The sequence below is a fragment of the Pristis pectinata genome, chromosome 3 (genome assembly GCF_009764475.1).
Source record: "Pristis pectinata isolate sPriPec2 chromosome 3, sPriPec2.1.pri, whole genome shotgun sequence".
NCBI lineage: Eukaryota > Metazoa > Chordata > Chondrichthyes > Rhinopristiformes > Pristidae > Pristis > Pristis pectinata.
In genome coordinates, this window is record NC_067407.1 from 127,751,446 (window position 1) to 127,773,356 (window position 21,911).

Here is a 21,911-nt window from a genome sequence, read left to right on the forward strand (position 1 = left end):
CTGATTACACACTAGTTGTTCTGTATACAGAGTGAGTTTTGCCAAGAAACATTCTTGCTTGAAACTTCATATATGAAAGATCTTCATTCCTTCCAGCATTATCTGTGGTGACTAGTGATTAAAATTTAACTTTGGATACAGCAATCCTGCATTAGTGGGAGATGGGATTACAAATCACAGTGTTGCTTCCCTAACCTGTGTTTCCTTCAAGCACAGTTCCCTATTAGGAAGGCTGGATTTGTTCCATGAAGCATATCTTCTTAATTAAGTATACTGCACAGTTCTCAGATATACTGCCTTATAAATTATATTGTCTGCTATGTGTTATCTTAGAAAGGAAAGATGTAGGGTGGGAGAAATATCTTCTTTGGTCACCAGCTTATTGTCTGCCATTTTTACTCACCTCTGCCCATTCAGTTCCATTGACTTGGCAAAGAGAGTGTGTGATAAAATGTTGGCAGGTAAAATCAAATTAAAACCAAACATTCTTTATAAACACATGAAAGGAAAGAACACATCAAAGAAAAGAGTAAAATCTATTAGAGACCAAAAGGTTAACCTGAGTATGTAACAGATGACGGGTACAGTTTTGAATTATTACTTTGCTCTGTTTTCAAGTTAAAGAGTGAAACTGAAATTTAGCAGAAAGAATGTAAAATATCGAATATGGATCAAGCAGTTTCTGAAAGGGCAACTTCAACCTTCATTTATAACATTTTGTCAGTTTCTTTCCAAATGCCATAAATACAGGTTAGCTGGGCAGAAAAGTGCCAAATGGAATACTGTCTGGAGAAGTGTGAGGTTGTGCATTGGAAGAGGGGAGTCAAGACTGTGAACAATACTGAGAAGTGTAGCTGAACTAAAGGAGCTTGGAGTGCATATCCACAGATCCTTGAAGGTTGCAGGACAGGTAGATAAGGTTAAAAGTGATTGGGTGCTAGTCTCTATCAGTTTTTGCATAGAATACAAGAGCAGAGAGGACATACTAAAAATGCATAAAACATACGTTGGGCCCCAGCTAGAGCAGAGTGTTTTGTTCTGAGATGGCCTGCAGAAGATAGGAGGATACTGTCAGGGCTGAGGAATTACATTTAAAACCAGAGACTAGTGAGACACAAGAGACTGCAGATGCTAGAAATCTGGAGCAACACACAAAGAACTAGAAGAACTCAGTGGGTCAGGCAGCATATATGGAGGGCATCAAGGCGATGAGCACCTTCGCTCTGTCCGCCGTACCAGCTGGGATCTCCCCTGTGGCCAGCCATTTTAATTCCACTTCCCATTCCCACACCGACATGTCTGTCCACAGTCTCCACTGCCGAGTTGAGGCTAGATGCAGATTAGAGGAGCAACACCCCACATTCTGCCTTGGTAGTCTCCAACCTGATGGCATGAACTTCGATTTCTCTAACTTCTGGTAACCAACCCCCTCTGTCTCTTCCTTTTCTTTTTATTTTCCTGATCCAAATGGCCCCTGTCATCCTATCTCTTTCTCCTCCCCCACCCTCTCCATCTGCCCATCTCCCACATTCTTCCGACTGGCCCATCACCCACACATTCCTCCAACTGGTTCCCCACCCCACCTCCTTCCCTTTGTTTCATGGCCCACTGTCCTCTCCTTCAGATTCCATCTTCTTAAGCCTTTTGCCACTTCCACCTATCACCTTGCAGCTTTTTATATCATTCCCACTCTCCTCCCTCCCTCGCATGCATGTCACCGCCCTTCACTTGGATCCATCTATCACCCGCCAGCCTTTGCTCCATCCCTTCCCCCCACCTTTTTATTCTGAATATATCCCCTCTTTCTTTCCAGTCTTGATGAAGGGTCTCAGCCCAAAACACTAACTGTTCATTTCCTTCCATTGATGCTGTCTGTCCTGCTGAGTTCCTCCAACTCCTTTGTGTGTTGCCGAGAGATTAGTGAGGTTGCTTTTGTTCACTTTGGAAGTGAAGAGCATAAATTATCAGAGGCCTCAGATGAGTGAATGGGAAGTGCTGTTTCCTTAGCAGAGAGGGTGTAGATTTAAGATCATTGGTACAAGGATTAGGGGGAATGGAAGATAAAAATTGCACCCAGAGTGGTGGGGCCCTGGAACTCACTACCTGAAGGGATGTTGCAGACAGAACTCCCAGCACATTTAAAAATATACCTGAGAAGATTGATATACTGTAATAATCAGAGCTATGCATGAGATATGGGGCTAGCTTAAATACCCTGATTAGCGTAACTGCACAGAGCGTTAATTTGTCTTAGGGTGCCTAGTCCTCCAGTCTGAACACTCACAGGTACATTTCCTCCATACTTTTGAAAAGACATCCAATTGGACTACACACTATTGGGCTGGGGCCCTAGCGCAAGCCCCTTTCCTCACTGATGGTCCAGCAGCGGAGAATTATTATGGAGAAGCTGTCTGTAAAGGCTGGTGTAGGGCTGCTCAGCAGAGAGATGTGGAGCTTGGAGCTGCTGGGGACTGTTAATGGCTGCTCTTTGCATTGACAGATTCCCCAGATCCTACATCTCCCATACCACTTCATGTTGGATGTTATGGAAGCTTCTGTCTCCCTCACTTTTGCAGATCTCCACAGCCCAGAGATCTCTCTATGGTAACAAGTTCTACACTTGGCAGCTTTCATCATAACCAACAGATGGTGTTGAGGCAGTCCAAAGGATCTAGGCAGTCTAACAACACATGGAGCAGGTTCGGCTAGTCCCCAACAATGGTTGCATTCATTGTGCCAGCCAGGGTGCAGTCCTAAGATTTTCATATCAGTGCTGAGTGACTGCACTGCTCATCCTGTCCACCCTGAACCAGCCCTCACAGGCAGCCTTTCTCCACTGAGCTGTGGAGTGATTTGTTACTGCGGGTGAGTCAACAGAGGGCAGTAATTCATGCCAGGTTCCCAGCATAGCAGCACACAGCATGAGGTGAGCAGGGGTTCACACCTGGTTTCTGGCACAACAGTGCCATCTGTAATATATGTCTTACTATATATGATGCTATCATACATCAGGGAACGCATCCCTAGTGCTACATAGGTACCTGTCAAACTTTTTTCTGGCTGGCATGGACAGAAAGGCCTTTAATGATGGGCCAAAAGGGCTTCTGTGGAGCAATTTTCTATGATTCTGTGACATCAAAGTATTAAGTGACCTGTTCATTTGTTTACAGTAGAAATAGCCAATTTGTTATCTAAGGGATACCAAATGTCCGTAACTTGGTTTAAGACATTGATTTTTCCAAGAACTGGCTTTAAAAGTAGATTTCAGAAAGTAACCACACTCATTGCTTGATGACCTTGAACATATTGAGAATTCCTGGTGTTATAGTAAAACTTAATGATGGACTTCAAGGAATGGTGCAGAGATGCTGCAATCATAGAAAGATAAATAGCTAGGGGTTAGATGTCTTTAAATACCTTTGGATCTCTGGACGTTACTGTCCGCTGACCTGCTAATGTTAACTTACCAAAGTGTAAAAGAGGTAATTAGAATGGGAAAGGGATTGAGTAATTTACTATTACTGTGTATCAACACACTGATCACACTTACAATACCTATTCCTTAAATAGAGGCAGAAAATATCAGAACCTGAGATGCTAAATGTGCTTCTGACGCCTCAGATGCTACCTGACTTGCTGAGTATTTACAGCACTTTAGTTTCTTAATTTCAGACTTCCAGTGGCTTCATAATCTGACAGAAGAGAAATGTCACTTAGATTTACTTGATTTTATCATACATCAATTGCGATTAGCTTTCAGTGAATTCTTTCCTATATTTTTCACTGACTTTAATACTTTGTCCAAGTATTTAATCCCAGTACTTTTGCTATTCTTTTCCTCGAGCACTTGTGCTGTCAAGTCTGAAAATGTTGATGTATTTTGCTTCCTAATGCATTGGAGGTATGTCTCTGTATGTATTAACAAGATGAGATTTAGTGACCCAATGTACCAACTTCAGTGTTTTACACCAATATAAAGGGCTCTGTAGTTAATAATTTGAATGGGAAGTAACAGGAAGGAATTACCATCTCCGGTGGGCTCTGAAGTATTCAAGTACACTCTGAAGTAGGGAAAAACTGTTTCTCATGTACAGCATGTGTGTCTACGGTGATTTATTTATTCAAGCAGTTTTAGTTTAATCCTGCATCTTGGACTCTGAAAACTTTGTCTTATTGGTAGACGGATGTCCTCTTCTAGTGTGGTGGTTCCTTGTCTGGAATCCATGCCTTAACTACTTATGGTTTTATGTTAAGTACTGGGACCAGCCAGAAGTCAATATTTACCTTGGCATTTGAGCTACACTTCTCTGCATCACCAATCTTGATGGAAACTTCTACTGTACAATCTTTGTAGCCCCACGGAATCTGGTATTGCTCGATCACAGTGGTTTTTTAAATCCGCCTAATTTGCCTTGAAATGGAATAATTGCAAGGGGCATTCCCTTTGTTTCTGCAGGGTATCTGAATGCTTTGCCCTTTTTCCCTCTTCTAATAAGTACTTGAACCAATTTATGGCTGATAGGTTAGTAGCCTGCTTGTTATTTCTGATACTAAAGAGCCTGTCCTCAAAAATGGACCAGAGTGAGCAATAACATTTATGAATTTAAAAAAAAGAAATGGAGGCATCTGTACATTTTCGGTGATTCATCTCAGTCAAAGAGGAGCAACATTTTTATAAGACAAGGTTCCCCATTGGCCATGGATCCCCACACAGCCACCACCAACGGCTACCTTCAGCTGTCAGGGCCCTCAGTAAGTGTTGCACTTTCCCTATGATTACCCACAAAAAGGACGAGGATAAAGAGAGATGCTAAAGTTGCTGGGAAGAGAGCAGTAAAAAGAAGGGAAGAGGGTGAAAGGGGAAGGAAGAGAGAGAGAAGGTGAGAGGGAGAGGAAAGAAAGCAAAAAGGAGGATGGTAGAGAGTGTTAGTACAAGTGGGAAAGAATGAGGGAAAGTAAGAGAATGAGAGAGAGAGAAAAAAGCAGTTAAGAATGCTACGGGAGTGGATAAGAGAAAGATGAGGAAGACCATGGGGTAGAAATTTGACCTTGGGTGCAGGAACCAAAAGAGCAGTGTAAGATATAATGTTCCATAGGAACTGAATATCAGAAGCAGAGTACAGAGTTCAGCTGTTACTATATTATGCCATTAGTGTCAGTAACCAAGAAAAAATTCCATCCTGTATTTTCCTGTTTTCGATGAGTATTTAGATGCCGTGCCATGCCATACTACTGTTAGTGGTATGATATCTCGCACAGCAACAGAAGAAGGGATAAATGCAGGAGCACCTTGTGTATAAAAGTTTAAAGTATGCCACATTTCAGCCACATTTTGGGGCTGCAGAAAGATATCCAATTTTCAGGTCTTTTGAGATCTATTCTTACAAGTGTAATTTTTGCACTTCATACATTTCTGGAAAAGGATTTGTGTGAAATAAAGTTTCCTCTTGTTAGCATGGTGTGGTGTTTACATCTAGGGTCAATTCCAGAGTGAATAGTTCAGTGGCTTGGGATACAAATAGCAGAAAGTGTCATTCGAAGACAGGTTGTAGAAAGCCCATTCCAAGCGTAATCCTTCTTGGCAAACCACTCAGGGCTCATCAGGAATCAACTGTATCTTTTTTCAGTTTCCTGTTACAAATAGAACATGCAGTCATATGCTGGGAAGAATGCTTTTTAAGACTAATCCAGACAGTCTTCTGTTAAATTGTGTGGCAGATGGGTGCTGCAGATGTTCCTTGAGAAATGTGACAGTGTAGCGGCTGCTACCGCAATGCGAAAATAAAGACGTGAGCCTGCGAACTGTTGAACAAGACTGATTTATTTTCGCGTCTTGGTTCCTGCCCTCCGAACTCGGAAATGACGTACGCGCTACGCCATCAACTTTTCGCACGCGCAGGTTCTCCCCCGTCGCTCGGGGAAGACGAAGGCCCAGCGCCATCTTGGGCCTCGCCATTGCGATGACGTGCGCCTCGACCACCGAGCCGGTTTGCTTGCTCAGACGGTGAGTCGCTACACAACCCCCCCTCCCCCAGAACCGGCGATACGGTCCCCAAGGTTCACGGGCTGCGCCACCCGTTGCTTTGGTGGTCGGCCTCTGCGTCACGGTGTCGGGACCTCGACCGATTGTTGTAGGTCCAAATGGGCCGGTTTGAGGCGGTCTGTCGTGAAGACTTCTTCCTTGCCCCCAGTGTCCAAAATAAAGGCGGACTCATTATTTCTAACGACCCGGAACGGCCCCTCGTATGGTCGTTGTAACAGTGCCTGTGGTGTGCCCCTGCGAACGAAAACGAACTTATATTCTCGGAGTTCCTTGGGCACACATGATGGGGACTGACCATGTCATGAAGTGGGAATCGGTGCCAGGCTGCCAAGCCTCTCGCACAGCCTTCCTCTGGCCCCCTAAAGGCGGGTATGAACTCCCCTGGGATGACCAGGGGCGCACTGTACACAAGTTCAGCTGACGAAACATGGAGATACTCCTTGGGGGCAGTGCATATGCCGAGCAGGACCCAAGGCAGTTCGTCGATCCAGTTAGGACCAGTGAGGCGGGCCATCAGGGCTGATTTCAGCTGGCGGTGGAAACGCTCTACCAACCCGTTTGACTGAGGGTGGTAGGCCGTGGTGGTGTGCAGCTGCGTTCCTAGCATATTCGCTAATGCAGATCACAGGCTGGAGGTAAATTGAGCGCCTCTCTCTGAAGTGATGTGGGCCAGAACACCAAAACACGAGCCAAGTTGTGAGCAGCGCCCGGGCGCAGGAATCGGTCGTGATGTCTGAGAGGGGGGTTGCCTCTGGCCACCTCGTGAAGTAGTCCACGATGGTAAGGAGGTACCACGCCCCTCTTGAAACAGGTAGGGGACCGAAGAGGTCAACGTGAATGTGGTCGAACCTTCTACGGGTAGGCTTGAACTGCTGCGGTGGGACCTTGGTGTGTCGTTGGATCTTTGATGTCTGGCAGTGCGGACAAGTCCTGGCCCACTCACTGACCTGCTTGCACAGGCCGTGCCAAATGAACCTGCTGGCGACTAGTCAGACAGTCGATCTGATGGACGGGTGCGCCAACCCGTGTACCGAGTCAAAAACGCATTTCCGCCAGGCTGCAGGGACTATCGGTTGCGGCTGACCTGTTGCGACGTCGCACAAGAGGGTCCGTTGATCTGGGCCAACTACGAAATCTTGAAGCTGCAGACCTGAAACTGCGGTTCTGTGCGTCAACCAGGGCCACGTAGTCTACACCTAGGGACAGGCTGTGGATGGTCGGTCTGAAGACCGCGTCAGCAACGACATTGTCCTTTCCGGAGACATGTTGGATATCTGTTGTGAACTCGGAAATGTAGGACAAATATCGCTGCTGGCGGGCCAACCAGGGATCAGAGACCTTAGAGAAGGCGAAAGACAATGGCTTGTGATCAGTGAAAGCGGTGAAAGGTCTGCCTTCTAAAAAGTACCGAAAATGTCTGATTGCCAGGTACAGCGCTAGTAGTTCTCGATCAAAGGCGCTGTATTTAAGTTTGAGTGATCTAAGGTGCCTGCTGAAAAACGCCAACGGTTGCCAACGGCCTTCGATTAGTTGTTCTAGTACCCCACCGACTGCAGTGCTGGATGCGTCCACCATGAGGGCGGTTGGGACGTCTGTCCTGGGGTGTACCAGCATCCCGGCATCTGCTAGGGCTTGTTTGGCCTTAACGAAGGCAGCCGTGGCCTCGTTGTTCTGGGCAATGTCTTTTCCCTTGCCAGCCATCAGCGAGAACAAAGGGTGCATAATATGGGCTGCTGCAGGGATGAAACAATGGTAAAAGTTGACCATGCCAACGAACTCCTGCAGGTCTTTGACCATGTTGGGACGGGCAAAATGGCGGATAGCGTCTACCTTGCTGGGTAGAGGTGCTGCTCCCTCACTGGTGGCCGAGAAAATCGATAGAGTTGAGGCCGAATTGGCACTTGGCTGGGTTGATAGTGAGGCCGAAATCACTGAGGCGGGTGTACAGTTGGCGGAGGTGGGAAAGGTGTTCTTGGCGGTTACGTCTGGCGATCAGAATGTCATCTAAATAAATTAACACGTAGTCCAGGTCGTGGCCTACAGCATCCATCAGCCGCTGGAAGGTCTGCACGGCGTTCTTAAGGCCAAACGGCATCTGAAGGAATTTGAAGAGGGCGAACGGCGTGATAATCGCAGTTTTGGGGATGTCGTCAGGGTGGACTGGGATTTGATGGTATCCCCGGACGAGGTCCACCTTGGAGAAGATGTGGGAGTAGATTTGCTGCGAAGTCCTGGATATGAGGGACGGGGTAGCGGTCTAGGGTGGTGGCATCGTTTAGCCTGTGGTAGCTGCCACAGGGCCTCCACCCGCCGGTGGCTTTGGGGACCATGTGCAGGGGGGAGGCCCAGGGGCTGTCTGACCTGCGAACGATCCCTAGCTCCTCCATGCGGCGGAACTCCTCCTTCGCCAGGCGGAGTTTGTTGGGAGGGAGTCGTCGTGCTCGAGCATGAAGGTGTGGCCCTGTTGTGGTGATGTGGCGCCGCACCCCATGTTTGGGCATCAAATTCGTGAACTGAGGTGCCAGGACTGATGAAAACTTGGCTAGGAGCTTGGTGAACTCATTGCCAGACAGGGAAATGGAGTCCAGGCGTGGGGCTGGTAGGCTGGCTTCTCCCAGAGAGTAAGTCTGGAAAGTTCTGGAGTGCACTAACCGTTTCCCTCGTAGGTCAACTAACAGATTGTGGGCCCGGAGGAAATCGGCTCCCAGGAGTGGCTGGGCGACAGCGGCAAGGGTAAAGTTCCAGGTAAAATGGCTGTCGTCGAATTGTAATTGGATTGTACGGGTACCGAAAGTTCGTATCGTCGTGCCGTTTGCAGCTTTGATGGCGGGTCCCTGTTGCCTGCTGTGAGTGTCATGGCTGGTTGAGGGCAAAACACTGACCTCTGCTCCCGTATCAACGAGGAAGTGACAGCCGGACTGCTGGTCCCAAACGAATAGGAGGCTGTGTTGGTGGCCAGCTGCCGTAGCCATCAATGGCGGCTGGCCCTGGTGTTTCCCTGAAACTTGCAGGATGGGCGGCATCAACGGGCCTCCGCACCCCACCTCTGATGGTAGAAACACAGCTGGTCGTCAGTGTCATCGTTTGTGTTTCTGGGGTGTGGTCGCTCAGCTGCTGGGACTGGTTTAGGTAGGCGTTGGGCATGCGGTCTGGCGACTTGGCTGATGGACGAACCGCTCTCACGTTTGGCCTTCCACAGGATATCTGCCTGGGTGGCTACCTCACGTGGGTTGCTGAAGTCGGCATCGGCCAGCAACAGGTGAATGTCGTCGGGCAGCTGCTCGAGGAAGGCCTGCTCGAACATCAGGCAGAGCTAGTGTCCCTCAGCCAAAGCCAGCATCTCGTTCATCAGGGCCGATGGAGATCTGTCCCCCAGGCCATCGAGGTGAAGCAGGCAGGCAGTGTGCTCGCGACGGGAGAGGCCGAAGGTCCGAAGGAGAAGGGCCTTGAAGGCCGGGTACTTACCTTCCTCCGGAGGAGATTGGATGAAGTCTCCGACCTGGGCGGCTGTCTCCTGGTCCAGAGAGCTGACCGCGTAGTAGTACCGTGTGGAGTCACAGGTGATCTGCCACAGTTGAAACTGGGCTTCGGCTTGGTCGAACCACACGCGTGGCTGGAGCGTCCAAAAGGTGGGCAGCTTAAGTGCCACTGCGTTGGCTGCTGCGTTGTCAGTCATTGTGTGGGTCCAAAATCCGTTTGGACCGTCGGGGTCACCAATGTAGCGGCTGCTACCGCGATGTGAAAATAAAGATGTAAGCCTGTGAACTGTTGAACAAGACTGATTTATTTTCGCGCCTTCCGCGGGCCTTTTAAGGAGCGCGGTTTCCGCCCTCCGAACTCGGAAATGACGTATGTGCTACGTCATCAACTTTTCGCACGCGCGGGTTCTCCCCTGTTGCTTGGGGAGGATGAAGGCCCAGCGCCATCTTGGGCCTCGCCATTGCGATGACGCGCCCCGACCGCCGAGCTGCTTTGCTTGCTCGGACGGTGAGTCGCTACAACAGCACATTATTATAAAAACAAACTTCCATGGGTATATTTCTCTTTTTATTTTTCTCCCATTTTTCCTCAGAATATTTTGTTCAATTCCCATGTGGATAATCTCTTGCTTTCTGTTTAAAAATGGCAGCTATCTATTCATAGAGAAGTAAGGCTTAGAATTGGGGACCAGGAACAGGTTGCCAACAACCTTTCAGAAAAGGAGAAAAAAGAATGTGAGAGTGAGCCAGCAGGAAGTACAGCAGCTGATTGTAAAACAACTATGTAAAAAGAGATCATCATGTAAATTTGGGTCCCTTAAAGACTGAAACAAGAGGAAATATAATTATCTGTGTACTGAAGGGATGCGGCCATCCAGGAACAGGCTCTTCGGCCCACAATGTTGTGCCAAACCAATTACATTAGTAATAAAATGCCCAACTCAACTAATCCCTTCTGCTTACACAATGTCCATATCCTACCATTTCCCTCACATTTATGTGCCTATCTAAGAACTTCTTGAATGCCACTATCGTATTTGCCTCCACCACAACCCAAGGCAGCATATTCCAGGCACCCACCACTCCCTGTGTTAAAAATCCTGCTCCGCACATCTCCTTTGAACTTACCCCCTTTCACCTTAAATGCATGCCATCTGGTATTAGACATTTCAACCCTGGGGAAAAGATCATGGCTGTCTACTCTATCTATGCCTCTCATAATCTTATAAACCTCTATCAGATCTCCCCTCAGCCTCTGCCGCTCCAGAGAGAACAACCCAAGTTTGTCCAACCTATCCTCATAGCACATGCCCTCAAATACAGGCAGCATCTTGATAAACCTCTTCTGCACCCTCTCCAAAACCTCGACATCCTATAATGGGGCGACCAGAACTGAATGGAATACCCCAGATGCGGCCTAACTAAAGTTTTATAAAGCTGCAGCATACCTTCCTGACTCTTGAACTCAATACCTCGACTAATGAACGCAATCATGCCATATGCCTTCTTTACTACCCTATCAACCTGTGTAGCCACTTTCAGGGAGCTACGAACATGGACCTCAAGATCCCTCTGCTCATCAACACTGCTAAGTGTCTTGCCATTAACAGTTTACGGTCTCTTTACATTTGATCTCCTAAGGTGCAACACTTGACATTTGTCCGGGTTGAACTCCATCTGCCAATTCTCTGCTCATATCTGCAACTGATCTATATCCCGCTGTATCCTTTGCCAGTCTTCTACGCTATCCACAACACCACCAATCTTTGTATCACCTGCAAATTTACCAACCCACTCATTTACATTTTCATCCAGGTCATTTATATACATCACAAACAGCAGAGGTCCCAGTATGGATCCCTGAGGAACACCACTAGTCACAGACCTCCAGCTGGAATAAGTCCCATTGACCACTACCCTCTGTTGTCTACGGGCAAGCCAGTTCTGCATCCAAATGGCCAAATTACTGGTGATCCCTTGCATCTTAATCTTCTGGATGAGCCTCCCATGAGGGACCTTGTCAAATGCCTTACTAAAATCCATATAGACAACATCCACAGCTCTACCTTCATCAATCACCCTCATCACCTCGTCAAAAAACTCAATGGGAAGTTAGTAAGGCATGAGTTTCCCTGCACAAAGCCATGCTGACTGTCCTTAATTAGGCTATGGTTTTCCAAATGCTTATAAATCCTATCCCTAAGAATCCTCTCCAGTAACTTCCCTACCACTGACGTGAGACTCACCAGTCTATAGTTACCAGGATTATCCCTGTTTCCCTTCTTGAATAATGGAGCAACATTAGCTACTCGCCAGTCCTCCAGGACCTCGCCTGTGGCTAGAGAGGACACAAGAGATATTGGTCAAGACTCCAGAAATCTCATCTCTTGCCTCTATCAATAACCTGGGGTACATCCCATCAGGCCTTGTGGACTTATCCACCTTAATGCTCTTTAAGAGACCCAACACTACCTCCTCTTTTATCTCGATACGCCCTAGCATATTAGCATGCTCCACACTGATCTCCCTATCCTCCTCGTCCTTCTCCTTGGTAAATACTGATGCAAAGTACTCATTAAGGACCTCGCCCACATCCTCCGCTTCCAAGCACATATTCCCTCCTTTATCCTTGAGTGGTGCTACCCTCTCCCTAGTTATCCTCTTGTTCTTGATGTATGTACGGAATGCCTTGGGATGCTCTTTAATCTTACTTGCCAAGGACTTTTCATGGCCCCTCCTGGCTTTCCTAATTCCCTTCTTAAGTTCCTTTCTGGCTTCTTTATAATCCTCAAGTGCTGTGTTTGATCCTAGCTTCCTGAGCTTTACGTACTTTTCTATTTTCTTCTTGACTAAATTCACCACCTCTCTCGACATCCAAGGTGCTCTTACCTTGCCATCCTTGTTCTTCCTTCTCACTGGACATACCTGCCATGTACACTGTGCAGTTGGTCTTTAAACACCCTCCACATGTCAGATCTGGACTTGCCCAAAAAGCTGTTCCCAATTAATTCTCCCTAGTTCCTGCCTAATGCTCTCATAACTTCCTCTGCTCCAATTTAATATTCTCCCACAAGGTCCATACTTATCCTTATCTATAGTTATCTTAAAACTTAAAGAGTTGTGGTCACTATTCCCTAACTGTTATCCTACTGAAAGGTCGGTCACCTGGCCAGGTTCGTTACCCAACACCAGGTCCAGTACGGCCCCTCCTCTCATTGGACTATCGACATATTGATTTAAGAAACCCTCCTGGATGCACCTAACAAATTCTGCCCCATCTAAACTTCTTACACTAAGGAGATCCCAGTTTATATTAGGGAAGTTGAAGTCCCCCACGACAACAACCCTATTAGTTTTACACCTTAACCTAATCTGCCTGCATATCTGTTCTTTCTGTTCTTCAATGTTCTGGTGGCTGTAGTATAATCCCATCAGAGTGATTGTACCTTTCTTATTTTTGAGTTCTACCCATATAGAGTCAGTGGATGAGCCCTCCATTATGTCCCCTCTGAGTGCAGCTGTGATATTGTCCCTGATTAATAGTGCAACTGACACCACCAGCCCCCCCCGCCCCCCCCCCCCCCCCCCCCCCCCCCCCCCCCCCCCCCCCCCACACACACACACCTTTTACCTCTCTGTTATGGCCACAACATCATAGTTCCTTTGAACTGTGTGGCATTCTGGATCATTTCAGCAACCACATTGCTCTGGGCCTGGAGTCTAAATTTTGCCAGATTTCCTTCTCCAAAGGATGTTAGCGAACTGTATGGAGTTTTTACATTTGTTTAATCGTTTCTGGCTTTTTGTTCCAGATTTTTTAAATTAACTGAATTTAAGTCCAGGTCTCTGTATTTCTAATCCCCTATGCTACTGGAAGGAAATAGCTGAGACAATAAACTAATATTTTATACGAGTCTTTCTGATACAGATATCATTAGAAATAGTGGGGCACCAAGGGCTGAGCAAGGGTAATTTAAAATACTTAATAATATTAAGGAAGATGTATCATGAAAGTTACTGGGACTATAGAAGACAGAGCTTTGGGATCTAATGATTGAAATGGGTGGTCTCACAAACCTGTGAACTTTAGCAGAATCAGAATCAGATGTATTATCACTGACCTAGATGACATGAAATATGTTGTTTTGCAGTACTGTGCAAAGGCCTAAAATTACTATAAATTAATAAAATAAATAGTGGGGGGAGAAAAAAGAATAATGAGGTAGTACTAAGATGGACGAGGGCAGTTGCCACATCGGAATGCCGCTGCTTCTGTCATACACTATTCTGACTAGGAAATATATCACTGTTCTTTCATTATCATTGGGTCTGAATCCTGGAACTCCCTGTCCTCCAACAGTGGAATTACCTTCGCTAGAAGGAGTGCTTACAGCTCATGAAGACAGCTCACCTTCTCAAGGGCAATAGAACTTCTCAAGGGCAATAACTTCTGACCTCAGATTCCATAAATAAATTATAAACAACAAAAAACACTCATAGGTGCAGAAATGGTGGATGACCTGGCTATGATCTTTCAAAATTTTTAGATTCAGGTGAGGTCCTAGTCATGCAGTAAATGTAAAATGGCCGTTTGGCAAAGGAAAAAAAAATAGCAAACCATAGACAAATTAGTCTGACATCAGTTGAAGACAAAATACTGGAATTCATTTTTGAAAATGTTGTAATAACTACTATGCTAAATCATGTTATGATTTTTTGAGTCAGCAAATTTTTCTGAAAGTGAAATTTGACAAACCTAGTGGATTTGTTTGAATATGTAATTAGGAGGGTAGTTTGAGGGGAACCAGGCGATATACCTGCCTAGAAATTCTGGTTCAGCTGGGAGACACATCAATGGGCTCCCCACATTAAAATTCAGTTGTAGATTCAGGAGGTAAATGATATGTTGCAAGGATAGAAAAAATAGGGAGTCTTGCTGCAATTAAATGAAGCTCTGCGCTTTGGTAAGACCACAACTGGAGTAGTGTTCAGTTTTGCTTTCCTTTTCTAAAGAACAACATATTTACCTTATTGAAATAGAAATCCACTGGGCTAATTCCTAGAGTGAAGGGTTGTCCTATAGAAAGGATGATCCTGGAATGTAGAAGTATGAGAGGACATCTCATTGAGAGGGATCTGTTTACCCTGGCCGAAGATTCAAGAAACAGGGTCAAAGCATTCGGGAAATGTGATGGTCATCAGGACTGAGATGAGAAACAGTTTCACTCAGAGGGTTATACATCTATGGGATTCTCCTCTGGAGAGCTGTGAATGCTCAGTCGCTGACTACGTTAAAGGGTGAAATTAATGGATTTTTGGACAGTTATGGAATAATGAGATATTGACTGAAAACAAGAATGCTGGAAATGCTCATTAAACCACGCAGCATCTGTGGAGAATTAACTGAGTTAACAAATTCAGCTTAATGGCCTATAATCAGATGCTCCATGAATTCCAGGGTATTTCCAGCATTTTATGTTTTCATTTGAGATTTTCACTGTCAGCAGTATTTTGCTTGTTGTACAGGAAATATGGGGTTTCGGTGGGAGATAAGGTTAAGGATCATTGAATGGTGGGCACAATCAAGATTCCTGTTTCTGATGCTCTTATATCCTTGACACCTAGTTTTGTATTTCCTTTTTCCTAGACATCAATGAATGCCTCAGCATGCCAGTTTGTGCCAATGGGCAGTGTTCCAATATTGAGGGTGGCTATATCTGTATTTGTAACCAAGGGTATGAGCCATCTCCTAACGGCAAATCGTGCAAAGGTAACAATTCCTGCAGGGATTAAACCCCACAGAGGTCTTTCCTGTGGTGGACTATCTTATGAGTGTGTGTATAATATCCATCTGTTTAACATGCTTCATCCTGTCCCTGACTAACTGAAATAAATCTCTGGTGTTCTTCTTTGTCAGCTTAATAAGTGGAGGCCTTTTCCTAAAACAAAAAAAGTTAACATATCAGAAGCAAGTGGTAGTTTGTGTGTTATTGCAAATGAAATTGGAATGCAAGAGGAAAGAAGTCTTGCTGTAGCTGGGAGGGGTTTTGGTGAGAACACCACATTCTGAAAAGAGAAAATTCTTCTTTCTAACCTTCCTGCTACAACACTGAAGTAGATTGCTGGAAGGTACATAAGCGCAGACAGAGATGATATTGCTTTCTATTCTCACTTTCCTTCATTCTTCTGCCTAGCACCCATTTCCCTTGCTGCACTCATCCACTAGCACACCCTCAAGGCATTTCTGGTCCCTACTTGTACCTTCTCATGCTGACTAAGATCTCATTAAACCAGTGATGAACTGAAGACCCTCCTTGATCCTGCTTGCTATATAATGGAATTGTAAGAATCATTTAGTATGAAGCAGGCTCTTTGGCCCACCAAGTCTGCACCAGCAACAACCACCCATTCATACAAATTCTACACTGATCTCATTTTGTTCGGGCAAAGATTCAAATACACCTCCTCCAACCTTGTCTACTGCATTCTGTACACTTGATGTTTTCTCTTCTACATTGGCGAGACCTGGCATAGACTAGGCAACTGTTTTCTGGAACACCTGCGTTCTGTCTGCATTTGCCATCCTGACCTTCTGGTTGCATGGCTGCATGCCATTTCAACTCCCCTTCCTACACCTTGTTGGTCCTTGGTCTTTTCCACTGCCAGGGTGAGGCCAAACACAAAGTAGGAAAACAACACCTCATGTTCCATCTCTGCAGTCTACAACCCAATAGTAGTAATATTGAACCTTCCAACTTGAAGTAACCCACATTCCCTATGTTCCTTTCTGTCTCCTCCTGATCCACCCAAGTTTTCCCTCACCCCTCTTCCACCTGGTCCCATCTGCTTGTCACCCACACACACTACACCTATCATGTCTCCTATCCTCCTCCCAACTGGTTCCATTTGTTCATCATCCCTCCCTTATCTGGTTCCACTTATCACCTTCCTTATTTGTCAAATTTCAGCACCTGCAGCCTTTTATGTATCTGGTTATCAGCTTCCAGGTTCTGATTCTACTTCCACACTCCCCTCCCCCCACCTGGCCCCAATAGCCTTTTATCCCCTCTCTTTATATGCCTCAACTTATCAACCACCAGCTGCTGTCTCCCAGCTCCACCCCTTCCCCTCCCCCTCCCCAACCTGGATCCATCTACCCATCATCCCCCTCCTCACGTTGTTCCACCTATCACTTGCCAGCCCCTGCCTCGCTCCTCCATCAGTTTGTTTTTTGCTCCGGACTACAGCATCTTTTGTGTCTTCATTTTATTCTCCCTGTATTCCCCTTAACTCCCTCCAGATTCTACCCTCACCTATACACTATGGGCAATTTATAGTGGCTAATTAACCTGCCAAGCTGCATGTCTTTGGGACTTGGGAGGAAACCAGAGTACAGGGAAAACATGCAAACTCCACACAAACAGCATCCAAGGGCAGGTTTGAAACCAAGTCACTGGAACTCTGAGACAACAGCTTTACTAGTTGTGCCAACGTGGGAAATTAGTTGAAGAATAACTTGAGTTAATTCTGTCTGCGTGTGTGTCTTGCTCTATCTTGTAGACAAAACATTTGGAATCATTGAGTGACACAGATAGTGGCTGTTCGGCTCAATTGGACTGTGTATATTCATGTTCAGAGGCAGAAGAAAGCAAATAGAGGGCAGTTTACATCATTGCTACTGGAGTGCTGGAGCAGATTGTCTAACACTTAGGGAATTGGCCTGATACTGATTTCCTGTGCTGAACTTCACTTATGTCATCCTCTGTGGGTGTACAGAGCTTGTAGTCAAATGGGTACAGAAATGAATGGTTCCTTCCCTCTTTCTTGCAGATGTGGACGAGTGTCAGGATGCTATCCTGTGCACCAACGGGCAGTGCAGCAACACAGAGGGCTCCTTCCATTGTGAATGCAATCCCGGCCACCGTCTGGCTGCCACTGGGGATCAGTGCGAAGGTAGCAGGAACTTAGAATCATGGAGTCATATAGAGATACAGCATGAAAACAGGTCCTTCGGACCACACTGATCATCATCCACCCATTTATAGTAATCCTACATTAAACCCATCTTTTTTATTCCCGCCACATTTTCATCAATTTACAGTATGCTATTAACCTAACAACATGTATGCCTTTGGGAGGAAACCAGTGTACCTGGAGCAATGTTTAAGAGGCATTTTGGCAGGCACATGAACAGACAGGGAATAGAAGGATATAGACCATGTGCAGGCCGATGTGCAGTTTAAATTGGCATCATGATCTGCACAGACGTTGTGGTTCAAAGGGCCTGTTCCTGTTCTGTACTGTTCTATGTAAACCCATGCAGTCACAGGCAGAATGTGCAAACTCCACACAAGCAGCAGCCAGATCCCTGTGATAAACCACGGAATACAGACTTCCAGTCAGAAAAACAACCCTCCACCACTACCCTCTGTCTCCTATCATCAAACCAATTTTGGATTCAGTTTGCCAAAACACCTTGGATCCCATGTGTTTTGAATCAGGCTATCATGTAGGACCTTGTCAAAAGCCTTGCTAAAGTCCATGTATAACACATCTACTGCCTTGCCTTCATCAATATTCTCCTCAAAACTCTCAATCAGATATATAAGGCAGGATTTTCCACGCACAAAACCATGCTGACTCCCCCCCCCACCTGACCTAATCAGTTCCTGCCTTTCCAAGTGATCGTCAATTCTATCCCTCAGAATTTTCTCCCAGCATTCTTCGCCCTTGCTTCCCATAGCACCCTGGGATAGATTTCATCAGGCTCTGAGGATTTGTCCATCTTAATGTACGTCAATATCTGTAACACTTCTTGATATACACATGTTCCCAACTATCACTGTACACCTCTCCTAACTCTCCATCCTCCCCATCCTTCTTCCTGGTGAATATTGATATGAAGTATTCTTTCAGGACACCACACATATCCCTGGCTCTACACAAAGACTCCCTTTTTGGTCCAAGAGGGGACTTGCTCTTTCCCTAGCTCCCCTCTTGCTTCTAATATATCAATAAAAGGTTTTGGAATTCTCTTTAATTCTGTTGGCAAGGGCCATTCATTTGAAGTCCCCCTTTTGCCCTTCTAACTGCTTTCTTCAGATCTCTTCTATATCCTCTACAAACTTCAAAGGGCTTACTTGATAACAATATCCTATACTTGACATATGCTTCCTTCTTTTTCCTAATCAAACTCTCAATTTCCTTTATTAACCAAACAATATCCTATACTTGACATATGCTTCCTTCTTTTTCCTAATCAAACTCTCAATTTCCTTTATTAACCAAGGTTCCTTAATCTTACCATCTTTGCTTCTTACCCTTATAGGGACATGCTTATGCTGAATTCTTACTATTTTGCTTTTAAATGACTCCCACTTTGCAAATGTTGTTTTCACTCTAGAAGCTGCTCCCAATCTGCTTTCACCAGGTCTTGTCTTACACTATTGCAGTCAACCCTTCCCCAAGTTAAGACCTTAACTCAAGATCCAACCCTTATCTTTCTTTGAAGTTTACCTAGTTGTTGATACTGTTCGCGGAAAGTTCCTTCACAGACACTTCCACCACTTGCCTATCTCCATTCCCTAAAATAAGGTTGAGTACAGTTGACTCCCTAGTAGGACTCCCTAGTACTGAACTATTTGCTTTACCAGTTATATTAGCAGATGGGTGAAACAATATTTCTCTGCTCAAGACAGATATAACAGATTTTGATGCATTAAGGGAATTAGGTGATTTGGGGATCAAGGAGACTCGAGTTGAAAAAAAGCTGCTATTTCATTGAATGGTAGAGCAAGCTTGAAGGGCCGAATGGCCTGGCTTCTCCTTATTCTTGTGTTTGCACATAAAACGAAAAAGAGGGTGGTCCTCATAAACCTAATTTTTCACAAAAATTCAAACTGAACTGGAGGGGAAACTTAATGCTTGTTCCACTGATGGGGCCTCATATGGTTTAGATGGCTTTGTTGGAACTGTAGTTTTGTGACATACCTGTGGGTCTTCAAAGGGTCGACATCAACCTGACCAACTGGCTGCACTCGACCCACCCTCTCTCCTATCCCCCATTCTCCTGAGCAGTTTGCTCAATCTACCGGATAGTTAATTGGGTCACTCACCTCACAGGCAACCATTAACCTTTACAAATGATCAAGGCCACGTTTCCAGATGAGATTCAGCTGCATGTGTAAAATATGTGTCACAAAAGTCAGTTTATGTAAACTGTATGTCGGTCCAAAGACTCAACTTACTGCCCATCCCTTTATTTTCTCAGCAAAGAGAAAACTGCAGGCCTCCGCAGATGTGAAAAATATTGTACATGTCCAAGTTCCTGAACAATCTCCCCCAGACAAAGGCTTGATTGGAAAGAGTAGACTTCAAAGGGACCATATAAGCCCTTTGATGGTCTGCAGAGTCAAAACTACTAAGAAAACAAAATACTGAACCAACATTTTACATCACTTGTATAAGGAGAGAGGTGGAGCAATATTTCTTTCAGGTTCCTTGTGGAATCAAAGTGATGAAAAGATAATGGGATTGAACTTCTCCGAAGGTTTTCCTGCTTGTCCATCAAAACCTGTCCGAAAATCCACAAAACTCTCTGCTGTTCACACGAATCTTCCTGCGTTTTTGTAACTCGCTGGGTAAAGCTACTGCAAACTGGAGTACCTTCCAAGCAATATTCCCCTTCCCAACCCTATTTTAATGTATTTCTCCATCTGGTATTTATTGTACAGATCGATGTGGATTTTGTGCTTTAGATTTGCTACATTTTAAACATGTTAGGGCTCTCTTACTGCTTTGCTCATGATATTTACTGCTCCTGATTGATGGGGAGTAGAATGCTTAAAACATGACAGGTTAGATTCAGAGAGAGAGAAGTGCAAAACATTGGTTAGATCACACTTGGAACAATACTCATTGAATCCTTCCCCTTTTGAACAACTTCAGCTTTCATAAATGGGCAATATATAAAATAAAAAAATAACTGGGAATGCTCACAAGCCAGGGAGCATCTGTGGAGAAAAAGAAACAGCAAAATTTCAAGTTGATGATTTGTGTGAAATTAGGAATAAACAGGTTTTAAGGTGCAAGGTAAGGTTGGGGGAGGAGAGTGTAGAACAAAAGGGGAAGTTCTGAGCTTGGAGGTGGGGGAGAGATGAAATGACTAAAGTGATGATGGTGTGGGGCAAATGGGACGGGTAAAGAAGCAATGATCTAGAGGAGATGTAAATGGAAACAGCAGGAAATAGTTGAACTCCTGAAGGTTGCAATGTGCCCAGTTGAAATACTGCAGAGTTGTCTTTTCCAGCACGTTCTGTTTTTATGGAGAATGTGGGAGGATGTGACTCCATCACTTTACATGGTGGTGACAGTAGAAGGCCTATTAAACTCCACAGTGAAGGATTGCCCATTTTAACCTGGCCCACCTACTGCACAATGAACACATCCTGCCTAGTCTCAGTGGGAGAAAGGAATCTTTTTGGCCACTACTATTTATTTAAAACTACACATTTTTGGCTAAAATTGCAGACACTGCAACCAAATTAACCGTGGTTGATTCCATTTGTGGCTTTGGGAGCCGTACAAAAACAGTGGTTGCCCAAGGAGTATTTTCTCTGGATGTTCTAATAGTGAGGGAGCAATAAAAAGTTTGGAGTCCATCAGAGAGGTTTATAGGCAATGTCAGCTCAACAGATTTCTAAACTTATTTGTTGCAGACATTGATGAATGCCAAGAAAATGCAGATGCTTGCCAGGGAGGCGAGTGTGTGAACACCGAAGGCTCCTTTACTTGCACGTGTCGCAGTGGCTTCCAGCTAGTGGATGATGTACGGTGCCAAGGTAAGGTTTTAATGCCAGCAGCCAGAAAACGCCACGTAACATCCAGAGGGCAGCCTGTAGTTGGTTGCCTTAGCTCATGCCCTCACCCCTACCATGTTTAATCCCTGGCAGTCGTCACTGAAGAGGGCTTGCATTCCCATAGTGCCTTTCACACCCTTGAACTGCCCAAATGTGCAGCCAATGAAGCTCTTTTGAAGTGTGGTAATAGTTCTAAGGGAGGAAATGTGTCCACAACAAGATCTTGTAAAACAGCAACATGACAATAACCGGGTAATCAGGATTATGATGTTGGTTGACAGATGAAATATCAGCAGAGCACTTGTGATGACTTCCCAGCTCTTCTTTGGAATAATGCACCAGAATCCTTTTGCATCCGCTGAGAAAGCAGACAGGATCTCAGTTTTTCTGTGGATCAGTCACTGTACCCAGTGGTTGAGATGCTCTGCAATAACTTGAAAACACCTTTGAGCAAGGGTAGCTAAAGGCACCTGCAGACTTACTTCAAAGATTTTCTTTATCATCTGTACAAGGAGAGATACATGTAATGTT

The 21,911-nt window shown here is 45.3% G+C and overlaps 1 protein-coding gene across 3 annotated transcripts in view; it reads left to right on the forward strand.

Moving 5' to 3' along the window:
- Nucleotides 1-21,911, forward strand: part of ltbp1 (latent transforming growth factor beta binding protein 1) — a 399,304-nt gene that overhangs the window by 261,972 nt on the left and 115,421 nt on the right. For all 3 annotated transcript variants that reach the window (XM_052011302.1, XM_052011303.1, XM_052011304.1), the window contains 3 exons: nucleotides 15,170-15,292; nucleotides 17,353-17,475; nucleotides 21,240-21,362. In XM_052011302.1, coding sequence (XP_051867262.1) covers nucleotides 15,170-15,292; nucleotides 17,353-17,475; nucleotides 21,240-21,362 — 369 coding nt within the window. The remainder of the gene's footprint in view (nucleotides 1-15,169; nucleotides 15,293-17,352; nucleotides 17,476-21,239; nucleotides 21,363-21,911) is intronic.